This window comes from Oncorhynchus keta, chromosome 17, assembly GCF_023373465.1.
Source record: "Oncorhynchus keta strain PuntledgeMale-10-30-2019 chromosome 17, Oket_V2, whole genome shotgun sequence".
NCBI classification, from domain to species: Eukaryota; Metazoa; Chordata; class Actinopteri; order Salmoniformes; family Salmonidae; genus Oncorhynchus; species Oncorhynchus keta.
Genome location: NC_068437.1, coordinates 38,770,091 through 38,794,560, shown reverse-complemented (window position 1 = coordinate 38,794,560; position 24,470 = coordinate 38,770,091). Strand labels below are relative to the sequence as shown.

Sequence of the window (24,470 nt, the reverse complement as noted above, 5' to 3'; positions counted from 1 at the left end):
TCAGAGTTAAATCTGAAGTCTGAAGTCTCAATATCGTATTACCTATTTGACCTCAAGTTGATTGAACAACTCCAGGGTTTCTGTGTGTATGTGTGTTAATTGCCGCTGGTTATTTGTGTTTGCTACTCATTGAGCATGTGTGCTTGCATGATGAGTACATGTGTATGGACAGGAGTGTGTTTTGGGTTCAGGTATTTTGGAGAGTACTGTACGTACCTGCTCACTAGCCGGGGGCAGTTTGTGCGGGTCTTCAGTCAGCACTGTGAGGTCATCAACAATGGCCTGCAGGTGAGTGATCTCTCCCAGCATGGCTATCTCTCCATTCTGAGGATCAACAACAAGACCTTCTACTCAGCAACACACAGTCAAAGACAAAATAGATTAGCTGAAATAACTGTGACAAACTGAAATAACTAACATGAAAGCTGAAACACATCCCTGTATGTCCTACCCAGATGAAGCCCACTAAACAACCCTATAATAGGATGCAGTTTCCCCTGACACTAACCTATATTCCGTCAACTTTTTCCACATAATGGTTAATGGTACGATGTCGGGAAGGTAAACAGATTCTAAATCTGTGCCTAAAAACAAGGCAACTTCTCCCCAGAGCCCACCCCTGGTATATCAGCAGCCCTCCTCTCTCATCACCATATAATCTAGTCAGGCAAGTTTTTTCCACATACTGGTTAAGGTTCAGATATGGGGAGGGTAATCTGATCCTCGATCTATACTCACCACCACAGGCTGCAGAAGGTTGATGAAGGAACAGTAGCGCCCCCTCTCCTCCAGGAGGGCCCGGCGCACCGCCTGCTTCTCTGTCTCACCCATCAGCAGGTAGAGGTCACTGACGTCCTGCATGGCACTGTCCAGCTGGGGACGCAAGTTCCCCCGGCCTGAGGAGAGGTAGGGGGGTAAAGAGAGAAGAGGAGATAGATAGAGGAGGGAATACGAGAAGAGGTAGAAGAGAGAGGGTCAGGGGATAGCAGAGGGAGGGGTCAATAGTGAGTGAAGGGGAACAGGGTGCCAATGAGGGGCATTGGGTAAGATCGATAGAGTATGAGGATGAAATGAGAGGGGAGGGGGAAAAGAAAGACTGGTGATTATAACACTCTACTAAGTTTGACCGCCATTAAAAAACAACACTACAGTGAAATGAAACAATGTGTCAGTGAGAATAGGACGAAACTACAGCACATACAGTTGAAGTCGGAAGTTTACACTTAGGTTGAAGTCCTCTGGTCTGATGAAACAAAAATAAAAATAAAAAATAGAACTGTTTGACCATAATGACCATTGTTATGTTTGGAGGAAAAGGGGGAACGATTGCAAGCCGAAAAACACCATCCCAACCGTGAAGCACGAGGGTGGCAGCATCCTGTGGTGGGGGTGCTTTGCTGCAGGAGAGACTGGTGCACTTCACAAAATAGATGGCTTCATGAGGAAGGAAAATTATTTGGATTGAAGCAACATCTCAAGACATCAATCAGGAAGTTAAAGCTTGGTCACAAATGGACAATGACCCTAATCATACTTCCAAAGTTGTGGGGAAATGGCTCAAGGACAACAAAGTCAAGGTGTTAGAGCGGGCATCCCAAAGCCCTGACCTCAATCCCATAGAAAATTTGGGGGCAGAATTGAAAAGGTGTGTGCGAGCAAGGAGGCCTACAAATCTGACTCAGTTACACCAGCTCTGTCAGGAGGAATGGGCCAAAATTCACCCAACTTATTGTGGGAAGCTTCTGACCCACTGGGAATGTGATGAAAGAAATAAAAGCTGAAATAAATAATTATCTCTACTATTATTCTGACATTTTAAAATAAAGTGGTGATCTTAACTGACCTAAAACAGGGAATTTGTACTAGGATTGAATGTCAGGAAAACTGTGAAAAACTGAGTTTAAATGTATTTGGCAAAGGTGTATGTAGACTTCCGACTTCAACTGTGTGAGACCATGTGAGTCCTAAATGAGATCAGCAACAACCACTTGATATGGATGGAGGTCCTGAAATGAAAATGATTAACAAGCACAGGAAAATACAACAATGTGATGAAATATTCAGCTGCCATGTATGAGTCAGCCTTATGAAACATGGTGACATGACGACTAAGTGGGGTATGAAGAGGAGGAGGGACAATAACAGTGAGGGAGGAATATTAGGAGACACCAGTATCAGACAGACACAACAGTACGGGTAAGATGGTCACACATAATGACGTGATGATGCACGCACATTCACACAGACACACACCGGACAACAACTAGAACATTATCAGGAAATGCCTCATGCAATGCATATGAGAACGTGAGAACAGCACACATACCTAAAAGCTCTACATCAGGGGAATAGGCCAGCGAGGGGGCAGAGGAGTAGACAGATAGGTAGCATGGGTGGAAAGAGGAAAGTTGGGGGGTGGCAGAGACAAAAAGCTCAAGATAAGAGTTGGCACTGTCATCGTTGTATGCATGGAAATAGATAAAAGCAGGACTTGCTGTTGTAAACATAAACCTTATATTTTTTGACTCCTCAAAAACTCTCCAAACTTTTTGAATAACACATTTCTGAATTACCCCTCATTGGAAACCCATGACAATGAATTTCACATCCAGGGCACTAGGTGGTGCAATCTCCCAGTTAGGTGATGGTAATTAGCAGCACTATCAACATCCTCTATCTAAAGTCTACAGTCTGTTTTGGACAGTCGCTAATCAGTAGCCATTAGTTTCTAGAAGAAGCCAATCAGATCACGCTACAGGGTGCGGTTAGATGTTACCTTTCCTGGCTTTCTTTTGGAGCTTCATACTGTCTGAGGACTTCCTCTTTATCTCCTGACGAGACCGCTTGTATTCTGAGGAGGAGAGGGACAATTGACTCTGGAGTTATAACATTTAATGGAGTTATGACTTACATTTGTCACAAAGTTCTTAAGCTTTGACCCCATAAAGGCAGGGTTGTTCTATCCCTCACCTTTGGCGTGGTCTTTGTCCAGCAGGTTAGCAGTCTTCTTCCATTCCTCTATCCTGTCCTGGAGAGGAGTGACTAGGCCTTCCATAAGAGCACTGGAAAGGAGAGGAAAGAAGAGGGAGAGTAAGGACAGGACTTGTATGACTTGTAGCACCATTAGCAATGCACAGAGATGTAGGGAGAGCAATTAGGCAAGGTTGAACATGGAGTACATACTTGGTGAAGTGGCGTAATTTAGTCTCAATGCTGCGGTGTCTCATGCACATCCTGGTCAGAGCTGAACCAATGTCCCTGGTGCCACCTGGAGAGAGGAAAAAGACTGGTTCTAGTAGTATGGGTTTACACAACCACTGTGGGGAGGCATTGCATATTACAACAAGGGACCCTAGTGAGCTCAGCTTTTGCAGTTCTTTTCTCCAACGAAAATCTTTGAGGAATATGTCAAAAGTAATCAATCCAACATCTATAGGCTGCAGCCCATTCATCCTCAACATAATCTTGCATCTACTACCCTGGTCTGGACACCAACTACACCAATGCAATTGAATTGCATTTGGTGATTAAGTCACCCCACCCCACAACAAAGTAAAAAACAGCTTGTCTGAGTTGCTGGGGTGTTAAGCCCAGGCTGGCCCCAAGCTGCAGGCTCCAGTGGCTCCAGTGGCTCCAGGCTCCAGCGGCTGCAGGCTCCAGTGGCTGCAGGCTCCAGTGGCTCCAGGCTCCAGCGGCTGCAGGCTCCAGTGGCTGTAGGCTCCAGCGGCTGCAGGCTCTAGTGGCTCCAGGCTCCAGTGGCTGCAGGCTCCAGTGGCTCCAGGCTCCAGCGGCTGCAGGCTCCAGTGGCTGCAGGCTCCAGCGGCTGCAGGCTCCAGTGGCTGCAGGCTCCAGTGGCTGCAGGCTCCAGCGGCTGCAGGCTCCAGTGGCTGCAGGCTCCAGCGGCTGCAGGCTCCAGTGGCTGCAGGCTCCAGCGGCTGCAGGCTCCAGTGGCTCCAGGCTCCAGCGGCTGCAGGCTCCAGTGGCTGCAGGCTCCAGTGGCTGCAGGCTCCAGCGGCTGCAGGCTCCAGTGGCTGCAGGCTCCAGTGGCTGCAGGCTCCAGCGGCTGCAGGCTCCAGTGGCTGCAGGCTCCAGCGGCTGCAGGCTCCAGTGGCTGCAGGCTCCAGTGGCTGCAGGCTCCAGTGGCTGCAGGCTCCAGTGGCTGCAGGCTCCAGCGGCTGCAGGCTCCAGTGGCTGCAGGCTCCAGCGGCTGCAGGCTCCAGCGGTACTGCAGTAATATCTGACAGTATTGTCCCTGTTCTAATGCACTGATCCACAGAGGGATGATCGGGGAATGGTCGGGAGGGTCTCACATCATCACACACACACCCAGGTAGGCAGGCAGGCACACACACAAATGCATGAACGCACACACGCATACACACACACACACACACACACAAATAAACACCAAAAAATCAGCCAGACGAGGACTACCTCCGATGAAGTTTGATGTGTGTATGTGCAGGTATATGTTTGTATTAGTCTTGTTTGTGTAGACAGTTGAAGTGATTTACATAACACAACCCCCCCCGCCCTTCCCAACTTCTCAGCCCTCTATCCAGAAGGAAAAGGGAGGGAACCCTGTAAGGGGATATCCCTCTATTCTTCCTCAGCCTGCTCTGCCTTTCCTGTTCTCTCTGTTTCCTAAACACCATTCTTACAGGGGAGCGAGGAGAGACCGGCTTGAACCTGTCTGTCCATGAGAAAGGATCAACCTACCAGCCCTGGGCCTGCACACAGTTAAACCCTTTTAAAACTACTGTGCCAACCTGAACTGTAATGGCTCCAGGAACAATGGTGGATATGTGGCCAGGCCAGAGCATTACAGCTCGGCTCAGTTCAGTAGTTCTGAAAAGGCTATTAGAGGTTAAAAAAAAAAAAAATGTAAAAGAGTACAACTGCTGATATAACTGGGTCAAATCAAACATTAACTGACTGAGGAATACTGAAGATGGTTGCAAACAATGAAGAGTAATCTATTCCATTTGTATAACCAGAGACTATACTAAATCCTTGCTGAAACAAACTCGTCATAAGACATAGAATGATTCACAACACATTCCCCTAACTATTGGCTTCAGTGCTCCTGGGACTACATGAAAAGCCTTCCAACTCACAGACCTCCATCTCCCAAAGGCATCAGGGCTTTCCAGCCAGATGCTGGATGGCTTTGGGGGATCCATGGATGTATCCACTGACAATCATGTGTGGATGGGATGATATGTGGGGGGAGTTTAGTCGTGTTGTGATTTCGCTTTTTCCTTCCCAGGTGACAGAAGTGTTGACTGAAAGGGGTAAAGGTGAGAGGTCAGCTTTAGCCAGCTGAATCTCACCCACTGGGACAACAGAGGAATTGATATAGGGAACAGGGGCCATGTGAGGCGCTTACAAACACCTATCTGTATTTATCTCTCCTGAAAGAGGTGATGATTTGTAAAATACCTGTGTATTTGCATTCACCAATATCGCCAATTTTAGTGAAACTATGGATTGGACTCACCTCCCCATTCTGTCTAGTCTCTTTACAACACTTGATGAATTTGATAATTATTTAAAGGATGTTTGGCCTTCAAATCAATGTGAATATGCCAGTATCACACACATACAGTTGAAGTCAAAGTTGACAAGGAGTCATTAAAACTAGTTTTTCAACCACTCCACAAATGTTTTGTTAACAAACTATAGTTTTGGCAAGTCGGTTAGGACATCTACTTTGTGCATGACAAGTCATTTTTCCAACAATTGTTTACAGACAAATTATTTCACTTAGAATTCACTGTATCACAATTCCAGTGGGTCAAAACTTTACATACACTAAGTTTACTGTGACTTTAAACAGCTTAGAAAATTCCAGAAAATTATGTCATGGCTTCAGGAGTTTCTGATAGGGTAATTGACATAATTTGAGTCAATTGGAGGTGTATATGTGGATGTATTTCAAGGCCTACCTTCAAACTCAGTGCCTCTTTGCTTGACATCATGGGAAAATCAAAAGAAATCAGCTAAGACCTCAGAAAAAAATGTAGACCGCCACAAGTCTGATTCATCCTTGGGAGCAATTTCCAAACGCCTGAAGGTACCATGTTCATCTGTACAAATAATAGTACGCAAGTATAAACACCATGGGACCACACAGCCGTCATACCTCTCAGGAAGGAGACACATTTTGTCTCCTAGAGATGAACGTACTTTGGTGCAAAAAGTGCAAATCAATCCCAGAGCAACAGCAAAGGACCTTGTGAAGATGCTGGAGGAAACAGGTAAAAAAGTATCTATATCCACAGTAAAATGAGTCCTGTATCGACATACCTGAAAGGCCTCTCAGCAATGAACCACTGCTTCAAAACCGCCATAAAAAAGCCAGACTACAGTTTGCAACTGCACATGAGGACAAAAAGCGCACTTTTTGGAGAAATATCCTCTGGTCTGATGAAACAAATGTAGAACTGTTTGGCCATACTGACCATTGTTACGTTAGGAGGAAAAAGGGAGAGGCTTGCAAGCCGAAGAACACCATCCCAACCGTGAAGCACGGGGGTGGCAGCATCATGTTGTGGGGGTGCTTTGCTTCAGGAGGGACTGGTGCACTTCACAAAATAGATGGCTTCATAAGGAAGGAAAATTATGTGGATATATTGAAACAACAACTCAAGACATCAGTCAGTTAAAGCTTGATCGCAAATGGGTCTTCCAAATGGACAATGACCCCAATCATACTTCCAAAGTTGTGACAAAATTGCTTAAAGACAACAAAGTCAAGGTATTGGAGTGGCCATCACAAAGCCCTGACCTCAATCCCATAGAAAATTTGTGGGCAGAACTGAAAAAGCGTGTGCGAGCAAGGAGGCCTACAAACCTGACTCATTTACACCAGCTCTATCAGGAGGAATGGGCCAAAATTCACCAAACTTATTATGGGAAGCTTGTGGAAGGCTACCAGAAACTTTTGACCCAAGTTAAACAATTTAAAGGTAATGCTAACAAATGCTAATTGAGTGTTTGTAAACGTCTGACCCACTGGGAATGCGATTAAAGAAATAAAAGCTGAAATAAATCATTCTCTCTACTATTATTCTGACATTTCACATTCTTAAAATAAAGTGGTTATACTAACTGACCTAAGACAGGGAATTTTTACTTGGATTAAATGTCAGGAATTGTGAAAAACTGAGTTTAAATGTATTTGGTGTATGTAAACTTCCGACTTCAACTGTATAATCATCTATAATCACACACTATTTATTCTTACAGTTTGGGTAGTTGGAGAACGATTTGGGTCACGGGAGGACAGTACATTTCTCATTTGGGACTTCAGCTGAAAAGGTTTAAGGAACCCTGACAGAGAAAATTCTTAAGCATAAATTTGTATACATTTAAGTATTGCACATGGAAATGTACACACAGAGAGACACACACACACACAGAGACACATACACAGGACACACACACACACTTTCTCAGTGTTCCTCTTTCCACAACGTCTTTTCACTACAGGAGGCGTCCACAGCTGCAGATCAGCTCTAAAGAGGGTGATTTGGCAGGAGGAGGAACGAAGAAGGAAGAGATGGATGGAGGAAGGAAGGAAGTAATGGACCTTTTATCTCTATAACAGACCTTCCCAATGTCACTGTCAGCCACACACACACATCCCCTCTCCATCCTAACCCTGTCCCTCATTCCCATCCACACCTGCCAGCTTCCCCTTCCCTTCCCCCCCCAGAAGGGATCAACTGACAGCTACATCCTGGAGGGTCCTGTACAGCAGGCTTCCTGCATACTGGAGACCTGGCCCTGAGCGGACACGCTCTAGGCTCCACGCCTTGGAGTCCCACAGCCACCAAAATAGCCCACACCACAGGCCTGGCTGGAGCAGACACTGGGATAGCCTCAAACTCTCCCCTCACTAACGCCTGTCTAAAATGGATCCATCCAATGCAACACACATTGAAGGGAATTGCCATTCTGGATGTCCTCAACACAGACAAAGTGGGAAATAACCATTACGAAAACCAGCTGTGTATAACAAAATGTAAGAAATAACAGCTGCTATCGTAAATAGTCACATCTCAGAGGTGGATGAACGTATAGGCACATACTCACACAGGTAGCTACATAGCTGTATACCACCATAGTAAAAGTGGCTGTGTACAGTATTGTTGAGCAGACCAGGCTCATAGACTGGTGAGTGGTTCCAGACCCAGACCTCTGGTCCTGATTATCCCCAGTGATCCTCAGGGGAGGGGAATCACTACTTTAACAGGCTGGCTTTATAGGGGCTGCACTGGCCCCACCAGGAGCTACAGGACTAGAGCCAGGGGCCTCCATCATCGTCTTCAACATGGTGTGTGTGTGTGTCAAATCTAATTTTATTGGTCGCGTACATATATTTTGTAGATGTTATTGCTGGTGTAGTGAAATGTTTATGTTCCTAGCTCCAACAGGACAGTAATACATAACAGTACAAAACAATACACGCAAATCCCAAAAATGTACATAAATTAAGAAATATTAGAAAGAGCAATCTCAGAGTCTGATGGTATGTATAGAACTTATTGACAGTATATGAATTGTGGAAGGACCACCTGAGGGCAGGCTGGGCTCATGGATAGTAGCCCAACAAAGCATGGGAGACAAGGTAACCAGAGTCAATTAAGCACAGCTGACGGTACTAATGAGATACTCTCCTTCCCCTATAAAAGAGAGAATGGAACCAGCAGAGAGGGGGAAAACTAACTCTGGAAGATGGCCACCGAGAGAGAGAAGCTGTGCTGAAAGTACCACTAAGACGGTGACAAACCCGTGATTTATGTTTGTTGTAGTTTAAAGATTATCCTATTGTGTTCTTGTTTCATCTGGAGAAGAAGATGTGTGTTTTTCCTTGGAAGATTTTTTATTGATTATGTTAGAATGTTTTTGTTGACAAAATACCCTCAATAGAGAACCGTGTTCAATCAGAAAAACCTACTCCTGACTCGTTTATTCCACCTTCCCGCTTTAGAGTGACGCCTAATTACTTGGTACGCTCACATTGGTGGAGAATGCAGGTATTAGGTGGACGAGTGACACAAGGATAAGTGAGTAAATCAATATTCTTCCAGTAGACCCGGAGGAACCATTCAAGAACAATGGATAACGCCCTACTACAACAATTGATCACGGCACAGCAGACATCCATAGAACTCCGGCAACAACAGCTGAGTCGACGAGAAGAACCTAGAGTTAGGCCAAGAGCGGCTGCTCACGCCATCTTACCTCGTCTCTCCAAGGAGGATGATATTGAGGCCTTCCTCATGACCTTCGAAAGGACGGCCACCTTGGAAGAGTGGCCGCCCACAGAATGGGCTAGCGCATTAGCTCCTCTTTTGACCGGAGTGGCTCAGGAAGCCTATTTTGACCTGGATTCCCGCAAAGCTGCGGACTACGGGCGACTAAAAACTGAGATCCTGTCCCGGTACCAGCTGACTGCCAGAGATAGGGCTGTAAAGTTCCATCAATGGACCTATACAGCTGACCAACCCGTCCGTGCCCAGATCTTTGCCTTAATACGACTGACGAAACAGTGGCTAGAACCTGGAAAGGGATTAGGACATGTGATAGACTCTCGTAGTGGACAAGATATTGAGAGAATTACCCAGTGACTTAAAAAGGGTTGTGGGGCAAGCCAACCCGTTGTCAGCCGACGACATAGCCCAGGCGGTGGAAACATATCGGTCTACAGGGGAGTTGTTAAAAAGTGACAAGGAGGAACGGAAGGAGTCTTCCAATCCCGTACCACGACTCACCCCGGCGCGCCCGCCACCGAAACGTCCAAGCCCCCCCCGGGCGTGGGAGAAGTAAGCCACCACACAGCCGGGTCGGTGTTATAAGTGTCAGTCTCCCAACCATTATGCCCCACAATGTCCTAGCAAGGATGAGCCCATGGTCACGGAGTCGTCACTGCCTACCCCCACACATCCCGTTTTGAGGGGGCAGGATCAACACTGTTGGTTAGCAGAGATAGCCTCAGAGATTCCGGTGCGAGTTGAAGGACAAGATGTGGTAGCTATTCTCGACTCGGGAAGTATGGTTACGTTCGTAGAGGAGCGGATGGTGACCTCCGCAACACTGCTACCAGACAAAGTAGCCGTATCCTGTATCCATGGAGACACCCACTATTACCCCACTGTGAATCTGCCTATTCTCACTCCAAAAGGAAGGTGTACAGTCAGGGCAGGGAAAGTGCCCCAGCTGAAGGTGCCATTATTGATCGGGAGAGACTGTCCCCTATATAAGGAGCTTCGACAGATGACGTTATGCACGGGAAGAAGGGGGACAGGAAAGAAGAGAAACTCCAAGCCCGAGGTAGTACTACAAGGAGACGTAGCCGCGTCCTCGTCCTCTACAGCAGAGGAAGAAATAGCGACCCAACGTTTACGACAGATATTCCAGGAAACCACCGATGAAGACACCTGTGAAGGGTTATACACAACGCAGGAAGGAAGGAGCAACCAGGCACTAAGGGATATATTTGAAGCTCCATCCGAGGAGGGAACCTGGAAGGGATTCTCCTCGGTCACCCCTGATGGGGATGTGGAACAACCTCCACATCCCTCTACCGAGGTCGACCTGCCCCAGGAATTAAAGGGACAGTTCGGCACCTCGCAGCATAGAGACCCAGACCTAAGGGAGGCCATGAGGAAGGTGAAGGTGATCGACGGGAGGAACGTCGACGGATCAGGTGAGCCCCCTCTTCCTTACTATGCAATCAGGCGGGGTCTCTTATACTGGTTCGTACGACGAAGGGGGGAAAACCAGGAATTACTAATGGTGCCTAGACCATACAGGGATACAGTTCTACAGTTAGCCCATTCCCACGTCCTAGGAGGACACCTGGCACGAGACAAGACTATTGACAGAATCATGCAGAGATTCTATTGGCCCCGTGTCACCCGAGATGTGGCCAGGTATTGTAAGACGTGTGATCAATGTCAACGTACAGCCCCACGGCCACACCTACGTAACCCTTTGATTCCTCTCCCCATCATAGAGACTCCCTTTGAACGCATAGCTATGGACCTCGTAGGACCCCTCCCAAAATCCGCCAGAGGACACGAGTACATCCTAGTGGTTATAGATTACGCTACCAAGTTCCCGGAGGCCATACCCCTGCGTAACATGTTGTCAAAGGGAATTGCCAAGGAGTTATTCCTGATGTTCTCTCGTGTGGGCCTTCCCAAGACGATCTTAACCGATCAAGGAACCCCGTTCATGTCCCGGTTGATGAAGGACTTGTGTCGGTTATATCAGGTTCAACAGATACGTACAAGCATATTCCACCCTCAAACAGATGGTTTGTGTGAACGCTTGAACAAAACAATTAAAAGCATGTTGAGAAGAGTGGTGTCCCGAGACAGGAAAAACTGGGACATGCTTCTCCCACACTTAATGATTGCCTTGCGAGAAGTACCCCAGGCATCCACTGGATTCTCTCCGTTTAAATTGCTCTATGGCAGACCCTGTCGAGGAATCCTCAACTTCGCCAAGGAGACCTGGGAGACCCAACCATGCCCCTTTCGATCCACAATAGAACACGTTACCCTGATGAGAGACCGCCTGTCAGCAGTGTGGCCCATAGTCAAGGAGCATATGGAGAAGGCCCAAAAGACCCAAGGCCGGGCCTATGATAAATCTGCAACCCCCCGTGAGTTCACCGTGGGAGAGAAAGTGATGGTGCTTGTGCCCACGGCCGAACATCGCTTGCTGGCGCAGTGGAGGGGGCCCTACGAGGTAATGAAAAGGGTCTCACCGGTCAATTACCTCATCAAGCAACCTGACAGGAGGAAGAAGGTCCAACTCTATCACATAAACCTGCTGAAGACGTACCATGGATGAGAGGAGGAGGTGGCTTTGATGGCCCTGGAGGGAAAAGAAAAAAAAGAGGCTCTACCACAGGTGCGCCGTGGCCAAACTCTCCTACCGGAGCAGTCAAGACAGCTAGACAAGCTGATTATGAACTTTGGTCGAATATTCTCTCCATTCCCAGGACAAACAGATGTCCTGTTCCACCATATCCACACTGAACCCGGCAAGAAAGTGCATATCCGCCCTTACAGGATTCCTGAGGCTCGCCGAGTCATCGCTAAGAAAGAGGTGAGGGAGATGTTGAGGATGGGCGTGATCGAGCCCTCGACGAGCGAGTGGTCCAGTCCCATAGTCCTGGTCCCCAAAGCCGATGGTAGTATGAGACTCTGCAACGACTTTAGGGGCGTGAATGCCATCTCTACATTCGATGCGTACCCCATGCCCCGCATGGATGAACTCTTGGAGCGCTTAGGAAAGGCCAAGTTCATCACTACCCTGGATTTGACGAAGGGATATTGGCAAGTGCCGGTGGCTCCGGAGGATCGCCCAAAGACTGCCTTCGCCACCCCAGAGGGGCTTTTCCAGTATGTGAGGATGCCCTTCAGGCTGCACGGAGCTGCTGCAACCTTCCAACGCCTCATGGATGCCATTCTACGGCCCCATCAATAGTATGCAGCGGCGTACATAGACGATGTGGTCATCCACAGCGAGGACTGGGATAGTCACCTCCTGCGATTACGGGCGGTGCTCGTGAGTTTGGAAGCCACAGGGTTGACAGCCAATCCAAATAAATGCTGCCTGGGCCTGTCCGAAGCGGAATACCTGGGGTATACCGTGGGGAATGGGAAAATACGCCCGCAGGCAGAGAAGACCAGGGCAATTCGTGACTGGCCTCGACCCCGGACCAAGCGAGACGTTCGGGACGTTCGGGCCTTCTTAGGGATAACAGGATATTATCGCCGTTTTATCCCGGGATATGCAACCATTGCCAACCCCCTCACAAACCTCATCAGGAAAAACCTGCCAAACCAGGTAGAGTGGAAAGACGAGACGGAAGAGGCCTTTCAATTGTTAAAAGATGGCCTGTGTTCTGATCCCGTTCTACAGGCTCCGGACTTCTCACAAGAGTTCATTGTGCAGGTCGACGCCTCGGATACAGGGCTCGGGGCCGTACTAGCTCAGGGTAAAGGTGAAGCAGAGAAGCCGATTCTCTTCATTAGTATGAAACTCAGCGATCAGGAACAGAGGTATGCGACCGTAGAGAAAGAGGCCTTAGCCATCAAGTGGGCCCTCGATTATCTCCGGTACTACCTACTGGGTCAGAGGTTTGCATTAGTTACTGACCATGCGCCCCTCACGTGGATGGCTGGTAAGAGAAACAATAACAACAGAATAGCCAGATGGTTTTTGTCTTTACAACCGTTCTCTTTCCATGTCATCCACAGGGCCGGATCGAGGAACGGGAATGCAGACGCGCTGTCCCGACGCGACCAAGACGGTGCATCTGGCGCCCGACCCTCCGGTTCGGTCCTGGGGGGGAAGGTATGTGGAAGGACCACTAGAGGGCAGGCTGGGCTCATGGATAGTAGCCCAACAAAGCATGGGAGACAAGGTAACCAGAGTCAATTAAGCACAGCTGACGGTACTAATGAGATACTCTCCTTCCCCTATAAAAGAGAGAATGGAACCAGCAGAGAGGGGGAAAACTAACTCTGGAAGATGGCCACCGAGAGAGAGAAGCTGTGCTGAAAGTACCACTAAGACGGTGACAAACCCGTGATTTATGTTTGTTGTAGTTTAAAGATTATCCTATTGTGTTCTTGTTTCATCTGGAGAAGAAGATGTGTGTTTTTCCTTGGAAGATTTTTTATTGATTATGTTAGAATGTTTTTGTTGACAAAATACCCTCAATAGAGAACCGTGTTCAATCAGAAAAACCTACTCCTGACTCGTTTATTCCACCTTCCCGCTTTAGAGTGACGCCTAATTACTTGGTACGCTCACAGAATAGAAAAGTTGTGTACAGTAGTAATTATCAGACCCCTTGACTTTTTCCACATTTTGTTATGTTACAGCCTTATTCTAAAATGGATTAAATCTATTTTTTTTCATCAATCTACACACAATACCACAATGGAAAAGCAAATGCAGTTTAAAAAAAAAACATTTCTGCTCATTTATTAAAAATTAAAAACTGAAATATCACATTTACATGAGTGTTCAGACCCTTTACTCATGACTTTGTTGAAGCACCTTTGGCAGTGATTACAGCCTCGAGTCTACTTGGGTATGACGCTACAAGCTTAGCACACCTGTATTTGGGGATGTCATGGATGCACTTATTGATGAAGCCAGTGACTGATGTGGTGTATACCTCAATGCCATCGGAAGAATCACATAACATATTCCAGTCTGTGACAGCAAAACATTCCTATAGCTTAGCATCTGTGTCATCTGACCACTTTCTTATTGAGCGAGTTTCTGCTTTAGTTTTTGCTTGTAAGCAGGAATCAGGAGGATAGTTATGATCAGATTTGCCAAATGGAGGGCGAGGGAGAGCTTTGTACGTGTCTCTGTGTGTGGAGTAAAGGTGGTCTAGAGTTTTTTTTTCCCCTCTTGTTGCACATGTAACGTGCTTCTAGAAATGAGGTAAAACGGTTTGAAGTTTCCCTGCATTAAAGTCCCTGGACACTAGGAGCGCCGATGAGCATTTTCTTATTTGCTTATGGCCTTATACAGCTCGTTGAGTACAGTCTTAGTGCCAGCATCGGTTTGTGGTGGTAAATAGACAGCTACGCAAAACATAAATAGTGTGGTCTACAGCTTATCATGAGATACTCTACTTTAGGCAAGATAACCTTGAGACTTCCTTAATATTAGATTTCGTGCTCCAGCTGTTATTGACAAATAGACACAGACCGCCACTCCTTGTCTTAACGGAGGCAGCTGTTCTATCTTGTCGATGGACAGAAAACCCAGCCTGCTGTATGTTATCCATGTCATCGTTCAGCCACCACTCAGTGAAACATATGATATAACAGTTTTTAATGTCCCGTTGGTAGGATAATCTTGATCGGAGCTCAACCATTTTGTCATCCAATGATTGCACGTTGGCTAATAGGACTGAAAAGGCAGATTACTCACTCACCGTCAGATCCTTACAAGGCACCCTGACCTACGTCCCTAATATCTCTGTCTCTTCTTAATGCAAATGACAGGGATTTGGGCCTTGTCTGAAGTAAATCCTTTGCGTCCGACTCATTAAAGAAAAAGTCTTTGTCCAGTATGAGGTGATTAATCGCTGTCCTGATATTCAGAAGCTCTTTTCGGTCATAAGAGTCGGTGGCAGAAACAATATGTACAAAATAAGTTACAAATAACACGAAAAAAACACACACAATAACACAATTGTTTGGGAGCCCTTAAAAGGGCAGCCATCTCCACCGGCGCCATTCTTTTATGCACTTTCAACTGTGGGACCTTATCTAGACAGGTGTGTGCCTTTACAAATCATGTCCAATTTATTGAATTTACCACAGGTGGACTCCAATCAATTTGTATTAACATCTCAAGGATGATCAACAGAAACAGGATGCCTCTAAGCTCAATTTAGAGTCTCATAGCAAAGGGTCTGAATAATTATGTAAATAAGGTATCTGTTTTTTATTTTTCATACATTTGCAAAAATGTCTAAAAACCTGTTTTCGCTTTGTCATTATGGGGTATTGCGTATAGATTGATGTGGGGAAAAAAATATTTGCTCAATTTCAGAATGAGGCTGTAACATAATAAAATGTTGAAAATGGGAAGGGGTTTGAAAACTTTCCGAATGCACTGTATATAGAATGGGCCTTGACTAGAATACAGTATATACATATGAAGTGGATAAAACAGTATGTAAACATTATTAAAGTGACCAGTGTTCAATGACTATGAACACAGGGCAGCAGTCTCTGTGACGTTGTATTATATGATAGGAGACATGCACAGGAATATGAAATCGTTTTTTTTATTTCTCTACCCAAAATAGCGTACGTCATGAACATGACGGGAATGAAGCCCAAAACAAACACGTGTGTATATATATATATACAGTTGAAGTCGGAAGTTTACATACACCTTAGCCAAATACATTTAAACTCAGTTTTTCACAATTCCTAAATTGTAATCCTAGTAAAAATCCCTGTCTTAGGTCAGTTAGGATCACCATTTTATTTTAAGAATGCGAAATGTCAGAATAATAGTAGAGAGAACGATTTATTTCAGCTTTTATTTCTTTCATCACATTCCCAGTGGGTCAGAAGTGTACATACACTCAATTAGTAGTTGGTAGCATTGCCTTTAAATTGCTTAACTTGGGTTAAATGTTTCTGGTAGCCTTCCACAAGCTTCCCACAATAAGTTGGGTGAATTTTGGCTCATTCCTTCTGACAGAGCTGGTGTAACTGAGTCAGGTAGGCCTCACACATGCTTTTTCAGTTCTGCCCACAAATGTTCTATAGGATGGAGTTCAGGGATTTGTGATTGCCACTCTAATACCTTGACGTTGTTGTCCTTAAGACATTTTGCCACAACTTTGGAAGTATGCTTGGGGTCAATGTCCATTTGGAAGACCCATTTGCGACCAAGCTTTAACTTCCTGACTGATGTCTTAAGATGTTGCTTCAATATATCCACATCATTTTCTTTCCTCATGATGCCATCTTATTTGTGAAGTGCAGCAGTCCCTCCTGCAGCAAAGCACACCCACAACATGATGCTGCCACCCCCATGCCTCACGGTTAGGATGGTGTTCATCGGCTTGCAGGCCTCCCCCTTTTTCCTCCTATCATAACGATGGTCATTATAGCCAAACAGTTCTATTTTTGTTTCATCAGACCAGAGGACATTACTCCAAAAAGTACAATCTGTGTCCCCCATGTGCAGTTGCAAACCGTAGTCTGGCTTTTTATGGCGGTTTTGGAGCAGTGGCTTCTTCCTTGCTGAGCAGCCTTTCAGGTTCAGAAGCTTCTAAAGTTGTATGTATGTAAAGTTTTGACCCACTGGAATTGTGATACAGTGAATTATAAGTGAAATAATCTGTCTGTAAACAATTGTTGGAAAAATTACTTGTGTCATGCACAAAGTAGATGTCCTAACCGACTTACCAAAACTATAGTTTGTTAACAAGAAATTTGTGAGGTGGTTGAAAAACGAGTTTTAATGACTCCAACCTAAGTGTATGTAAACTTCCGACTTCAACTGTATATATATATATATATATATATAGATATATATATATAGATATATATATTATGATTATGATTTTTCAACGCCGATACCGATAATTGGAGGACCAAAAAAGCCGATACCGATTAATCGGCCGATTTTTTTATTATTTTATTTGTAACAATGACAATTACAACAACACTTATTTTATCTTAATATAATACATGAATAAAATCAATTTAGCCTCAAATCAAATGAAACATGTTCAATTTTGTTTAAATAATGCAAAAACAAAGTGTTGGAGAAGAAAGTAAACGTGCAATATGTGCCATGTAAGAAAGCTAACGTTTAAGTTCCTTGCTCAGAACATGAGAACATATGGTGGTTCCTTTTAACAGGAGTCTTCAATATTCCCAGGTAAGCCGTTTTAGGTTGTAGTTATTATAGGAATTATAGGACAATTTCTCTCTATATGATTTGTATTTCATATACCTTTGACAATTGGATGTTCTTATAGGCACTTTAGTATTGCCAGTGTAACAGTATAGCTTCCGTCCCTCTCCTCGCCCCTAACTGGGCTCGAACCAGTAACACATCGACAACAGCCACACTCGACGCAGCGTTATCCATCGCTCCACAAAAGCCACGGCCCTTGCAGAGCAAGGGGAACAACCACTCCAAGTCTCAGAGCGAGTGACGTTTGAAACGCTATTAGCACGCACCCCGCTAACTAGCTAGCCATCAGTTACATCAGCCTAATCTCGGGAGTTTATAGGCTTGATAAGTCATAAACAGCTCAATGCTTGAAGCACAGCGATGAGCTGCTGGCAAAACACACTAAAGTGCTGTTTGAATGAATGCTTACGAGCCTGCTGCTGCCTACCACCGCTCAGTCAGACTGCTCTATCAAATCATAGACTTAATTATAACATAATAACAGACAAAAATATGAGCCTTAGATAATTAATATGGTTGAATCCAGAAACTATAATTTCGAAAACAAGACGTTTATTCTTTCAGTGAAATACGGAACCGTTCCGTATTTTGTCTTAGGGGTGGCATCCATAAGTCTAAATATTCCTGTTACATTGCATAAACTTCAACGTTATGTCATAATTTATGTTATAAATTCTGGCAAATTAGGCGGCCCAAACTGTTGCATATACACAGACTATGCGTGCAAAGAAAGCAAGAGAAGTGACACAATTTCACCTGGTTAATATTGCCTGCTAACCTGGATTTCTTTTAGCAAAATATGCAGGTTTAAAAATATATACTTATGTGTATTGATTTTAAGAAAGGTATTAATGTTTATGGTTAGGTACAGTCGTGCAACGATTGTGCTTTTTTCGTAAATGCGCTTTTGTTAAATCATCCCCCGTTTTGCGAAGTTGTACGTCTCTGTTAGGAAGAAATAGTCTTCACAGAGCTCGCAACAAGCCAGGTTAGCAGGCAATATTAACTAAATATGCAGGTTTAAAAATATATACTTGTGTATTGATTTTAAGAAAGGCATTGATGTTTATGGTTAGGTACACATTGGAGCAAGACAGTCCTTTTTCGCGAATACGCACAGCATCGATTATATGCAACGCAGGACACGCTAGATAAACTAGTAATATCATCAACCACGTGTAGTTAACTAGTGATTATGATTGATTGATTGTTTTTTATAAGATAAGTTTAATGCTAGCAACTCGGGAGTTGATAGCCAACTTACCTTGGCTTCTTATTGCATTCGCGTAACAGGCAGTCTCCTCGTGGAATGCAATGTAATCAGGTGGTTAGAGCATTGGACTAGTTAAAACTGTAAGGTTGCAAGATTGAATCCCCGAGCTGACAAGGTAAAAATGTGTCATTCTGCCCCTGAACAAGGCAGTTAACTCACTGTTCCTAGGCCGTCATTGAAAATAAGAATGTGTTCTTAACTGACTTGCCTAGTTAAATAAAGGATAAATAAAGGTGTAAAAAAATGGCCAAATCGGTGTCCAAAAATACAGATTTCCGATTGTTATGAAAACATGAAATCGGCCCTAATTAATAGGCCATTCCGATTAATCGGTCGACCTCTAGCTGTAACCCAAACAAAGAGTGAGGTGTAAATCTCTAATAAATACACGGGACGAGACCCGTAATAACAATACACAGGACGAGAACCATAATAACAATACTCGGGATGAGTATAGTCAGTGGTGTCAGTAGTCAGTGGTGACTATTAAACAGGCTTATGGCCTGGAGATAGCTTTTTTTCAGTCTCTCGGTCTCAGCTTTGATGCACTTGTAGTGTCTCCACCTTAGATGGTAGCGGGGTGAACAGGTCGTGGCTTGGGTGGCTGAGATTATTGATGATCTTCCTGGCCTTCCTGTGATACCGGGTGCTGTAGATGTCCTGGAGGGCAGGTAGTATGCCCCCGGTTATGCGTTGGGCTGACTGCACCACCCTCTGGAGAGTCCTGCGGTTGCTGATGGCCCAGTTGCCGCTAGCTAAAACCACTTGAGTGTTTTTCAGTGTGCTGACTGATAGGTTCTTCTTCTGTCAAACATCAATATGTTTATAGAGGCTGTTCAGCGGTAGATAAAGAACAGAACTTCCTCATAGTTATGCTCCCAGGAATGTCCGCCCCTTGAAGCAAGCACCAGTTAGCCTGGAGCTAGCCTCGTCCTAGGCCCATCTCCAGGCTAGCTGAAGGGGTCCATCAGCCACTTCTTGGGCGACAGTACCTATTTTGCCAATTGGCCTGGACCCCTTTAACCAGTTGAAGCTAGGGGGGCGCTATTTCATTATTGGATTAAAAAACGTGCCCGTTTTAAGCGCAATATTTTGTCACAAAAAGATGCTCGACTATACATATAATTGCCCGTTTTGGAAAGAAAACACTCTGACGTTTTCAAAGCTGCAAAGATATTATCTTTGGGTGCCCAGAACTGATCTTACAGGCGAAACCAAGATACAACTTCAAACAGGAAATGAGCTGGATTTTTGAGGCTCTGTTTCCCATTGTCTCCTTATATGGCTGTGAATATGCTGTGAACGAGCTTATGCGCTCTGCCGTTCCTCCAAGATGTCTGCAGCATTGTGACGTATTTGTAGGCATATCATTGGAAGATTGGCCATAAGAGACTACATTTGCCAGGGGCCCGTTCGGTGTCCTTTGTCTACGTTGGTGCGTAACTCTCAGCGGCAAAAATTTTACCATGCGATACAGACAGCGAAGTATCGTTCCTGGAAATGTGCATCATTGAAGAGATTTGTGAAAAACACCTTGAGGTTTGGTTCTAAACAACGTTTGCCATGTTTCAGTCAATATTATGGAGTTAATTTGGCAAAAAGTTTGGCGTTTGGATAACTGAATTTTCGTTTTTGTTTGGTAGCCAAACGTGACGCACCAAACGGACCGATTTCTCCTGCACAAAAAATATTTGCTATCTAACTGAGAGTCTCCTCATTGAAAACATCTGAACTTCTTCAAAGGTAAAATATTTATTTTAATGTTTTTGCTGATTTTTGTGAAAATGTTTCCTGCTGATGCTAATGCTAAATGCTACGCTAGTTATCAGTACTGTTACACAAATGCTAGTTTGCTATGCTTGAGAAGCATATTTTTGAAAATCTGAGATGACAGTGTTGTTAACAAAAGGCTAAGCTTGAGAGTTAGCATATTAATTTCATTTCATTTGCGATTTTCATGAATAGTTAACGTTGCGTTATGGTATTGAGCTAGAGGCTATGATTACGCTACCGGATCCAGCATGGCTCAGCGCAAGAAGTTAACTGCCGACACGGAGCCCCGCAGATCCATCACGACTGGTCTGCCGACGTAATCCGCCCGAGGGGGTTTCAACAGGCTCCTCCGTCACGACGTCCCCTGAAGGCCCATCTGCTAGCCGCGGCCTGCTACCTGTCTAGGGCATATCAAACAGTTTTTTTTCTTTCTACCACATCTCTGGATTCCTACGGCAAGCTCTGAACCTTTACACCGGATCATCGCAGATAGCTAGCTGCTTTCCAAGTGGCTACTCCTGGCTAACGTCTCTGGCCCGAAGGCAAGCACCAGTGAGCCTGGAGCTAGCCCCGAGCTAGGCTCACCTCCCAGCAAGCTGAAGAGGACCCTCAGCCGATTTCTTAGGCTACAATACCTATTTTGCCAATTGGCCTGGACCCTTTTACTGCCTACACGGAGCCCCCCCGATCCATCTCAACTTGTCTGCCGATGTAACTGTCTCTTCAATCGGGACATCCCCCTAAGGCCCTTCTGCTAGCCCCGGCTAGCCCCGGCCCGCTAGCTGTCTGAATCGCCATGTCTCCAGCTCGCCTAGCTACTCACTGGACCCTATGATCACTCAGCTGTGCATGCCTCTCCCTAATGTCATTATGCCTTGTCCATTGCTGTTCTGGTTAGTGACTGTCTGTCTTATTTCACTGTAGAGCCCCCATCCTGGTCAATAGGACTTAGTTCTACCTCCCACACATGTGGTGACCTCACCTGGTTTAAATGGTGTCTCTAGAGACAAAACCTCTCTCATCATCACTCAATGCCTAGGTTTATCTCTACTGTATTCACATCCTACCATACCCTTGTCTGTACATTATGCCTTAAATCTATTCATCTGTGCCCAGAAACCTGCTCCTTTTACTCTCTGTTCCGAACGCACAAGACAACCAGTTCTTATAGCCTTTAGCTGTACCCTTATCCTATTCCTCCTCTGTTCCTCAGGTGATGTAGAGGTTAACCCAGGCCCTGCAGCGCCTAGCTCCACTTCCATTCCCCAGGAACTCTCATTTGTTGACTTCTGTAACCATAAAAGCCTTGGTTTCATGCATTTTAACATTAGACGCCTCCTCCCTAAGTTTATTTTATTCACTGCTTTAGCACACTCTGCCAACCCGGATGTCCTAGCCGTGCCTGAATCCTGGCTTAGTAAGGCCACCAAAAATCCGTAAATTTTCATCCCTAAGTATAACATTTTCCGACAAGATAGAACTGCCAAAGGGGGCGGAGTTAGCCTGCAAAGTTCTTTCATACTATCCATGTCTGTGTCCAAACAAGTCGAGCTTCTACTTTTAAAAATTCACCTTTGCAGAAACAAGTCTCTCACCGTTGCCGCTTGTTACAGACCACCTTCAGCCCCAAGCTGTGCCCTGGACACCTTATCTGAATTGATTACCCCCCATCTATCTTCAGAGCTCGTACTATTAGGTGACCTAAACTGGGACATGCTTAACACCCCGGCCATCCTACAATCTAAGCTAGATGCCCTCAATCTCACACAAATTATCAAGGAACCTACTAGGTACAACCCTAAATCCGTAACCATGGGCACCCTCTTAGATATCATCCTGACCAACTTGCCCTTTAAATACACCTCTGCTGTCTTCAACCAGGATCTCAGTGATCATTGCCTGCTTGCGTAATGGGTCCGTCGTCAAACGACCACTCCTCATCACTGTCAAACGCTCCCTAAAACACTTCAGCAAGCAGGCCTATCTAATCAACCTGGCCCAGGTATCCTGGAAGGATATTGTCCTCATCCCGTCGGTAGAGGATGCCTGGATGCTCTTTAAAAGTGCTTTCCTCTCCATCTTAAATAAGCATGCCCCGTTAAAAAAATGTAGAACTAAGAACAGATATAGCCCTTGGTTCACCCCAGACGTGACTGCCCTTGACCAGCACAAAAACATCCTGTGGCGTTCTGCATTGGCATCAAATAGCCCCCGCGATATGCAACTTTTCAGGGAAGTCGGGAACCAATATAATCAGTCAGTTAGGAAAGCTAAGGCTAGTTTTTTCAAACAGAAATGTGCATGCTGTTGCACTAATTCCAAACGGTTTGGGGACACTGTAAAGTCCATGGAGAATAAGAGCACCAACCTCCCAGCTGCCCACTGCACTGAGGATAGGAAACATTGTCACCACCGATTTCAATAAACCTTTTTCTAAGGCTGGCCATGCTTTACACCTAGCTACCCCTACCCCGGCCAACATCTCAGCACCCCCTGTTGCAACTTGCCCAAGCCCCCTGCTTCTCTTTCACCCAAATCCAGACAGCTCATGTTCTGAAAGAGCTAAAAAAATCTGCAGCCCTACAAATGATCTGGGCTAGACAATCTGGACCATCTCTTTCTAAAATTACCTGCCGAAATTGTTGCAACCCCTATTACTAACCTGTTCAATCTCTCTTTCGTATCGCCTGAGATCCCCAAAGACTGGAACGCTACCGCGGTCATTCCCCTCTTGAAAGGGGGAGACACTCTAGACCCGAGCTGTTATAGACCTATAGCCATCCTGCCCTGCCTTTCTAAAATCTTTGAAAGTCAAGTTAACAAACAGATCCCCAACCTTTTAGAATCCCACCGTACCTTCTCCACTATGCAATCTGGTTCCCGAGCAGGTCATGGGTGCACCTCAGCCACGCTCAAGGTCCTAAACGATATTATAACCGCCATTGATAAAAGACAGTACTGTGCAGCCGTCTTCATCTACCTGGCCAAGTTTTCAACTCTGTCAATCACCACACTCTTATAGGCAGACTCAATAGCCTTGGCTTCTCAAATGACTGCCTCGCCTGGTTCAGCAACTACTTCTCAGATAGAACTCAGTGTGTCAAATCGGAGGGCCTGTTGTCCGGATCTCTGGCAGTCTCTATGGAGGTGCCACAGGGTTCAATTCTCGGGCCGACTCTTTTCTCTGTATATATCAATGATGTCGCTCTTGCTGCTAGTGATTCTCTGACCCACCAAATCACTGAAGCTGGAGTCTTATATCTCCCTTTCTAACTTTAAGCATCAGCTGTTAGAGCAGCTTACCAATCACTGTACCTGTACACAGCCAATCTTTAAATAATACCTCACCCCCATATTATTACTGACCCTCTTACTCTTTTGCACCCCAGTATCTCTACTTGCACATCATCACTTGCACATCCATCACTCCAGTGTTAATGCTAAACTGTAATTATTTTGCCTCTATGGCCTGTTTATTACCTACCTCCCTACTCTTCTACATTTGCACACACTGTACATAGATTTTTTTTATATTGTGTTATTGACTGTACCTTTGTTTATGTGTAACTCTGTGTTGTTGTTTGTGTCACACTGCTTTGCTTTATCTTGGCCAGGTCGCAGTTGTAAATTGCTGGCCTATATGGTTAAATAAAGATGAAAATAAATAAATAAATACATATAAGAAATAGGAATCTTATCCAGCTAGTTAGCTATGGAAATATCCTAGTACAAAAGATAAGTTTCTTCCAGCACAAACTCCAAAGGATTACGTTGTTACACCTCACGTTGGCACCTTTGCCAAGCAGTGACCGCTGACGATAATCAGACTGATTTGAACACAAGCTCTTCCCTTTACCCACTCTCACCCCTTTTTTAAGAGGTTCAGAGAGCAAGCTGGCAGAGACACAGCGGAGGCCAT

At 45.2% G+C, this 24,470-nt stretch overlaps 1 protein-coding gene across 4 annotated transcripts in view; it reads right to left on the bottom strand.

Annotated features, from left to right (window-relative positions):
- LOC118395819 (protein MTSS 2-like) overlaps positions 1-24,470 on the bottom strand; it is a 44,985-nt gene that overhangs the window by 5,651 nt on the left and 14,864 nt on the right. For all 4 annotated transcript variants that reach the window (XM_052466009.1, XM_035789779.2, XM_052466008.1 and 1 more), the window contains exons 4-8: positions 3,184-3,268; positions 2,971-3,062; positions 2,777-2,851; positions 739-896; positions 217-324 (exon numbers count right to left, since the gene is read on the bottom strand). In XM_052466009.1, coding sequence (XP_052321969.1) covers positions 217-324; positions 739-896; positions 2,777-2,851; positions 2,971-3,062; positions 3,184-3,268 — 518 coding nt within the window. The remainder of the gene's footprint in view (positions 1-216; positions 325-738; positions 897-2,776; positions 2,852-2,970; positions 3,063-3,183; positions 3,269-24,470) is intronic.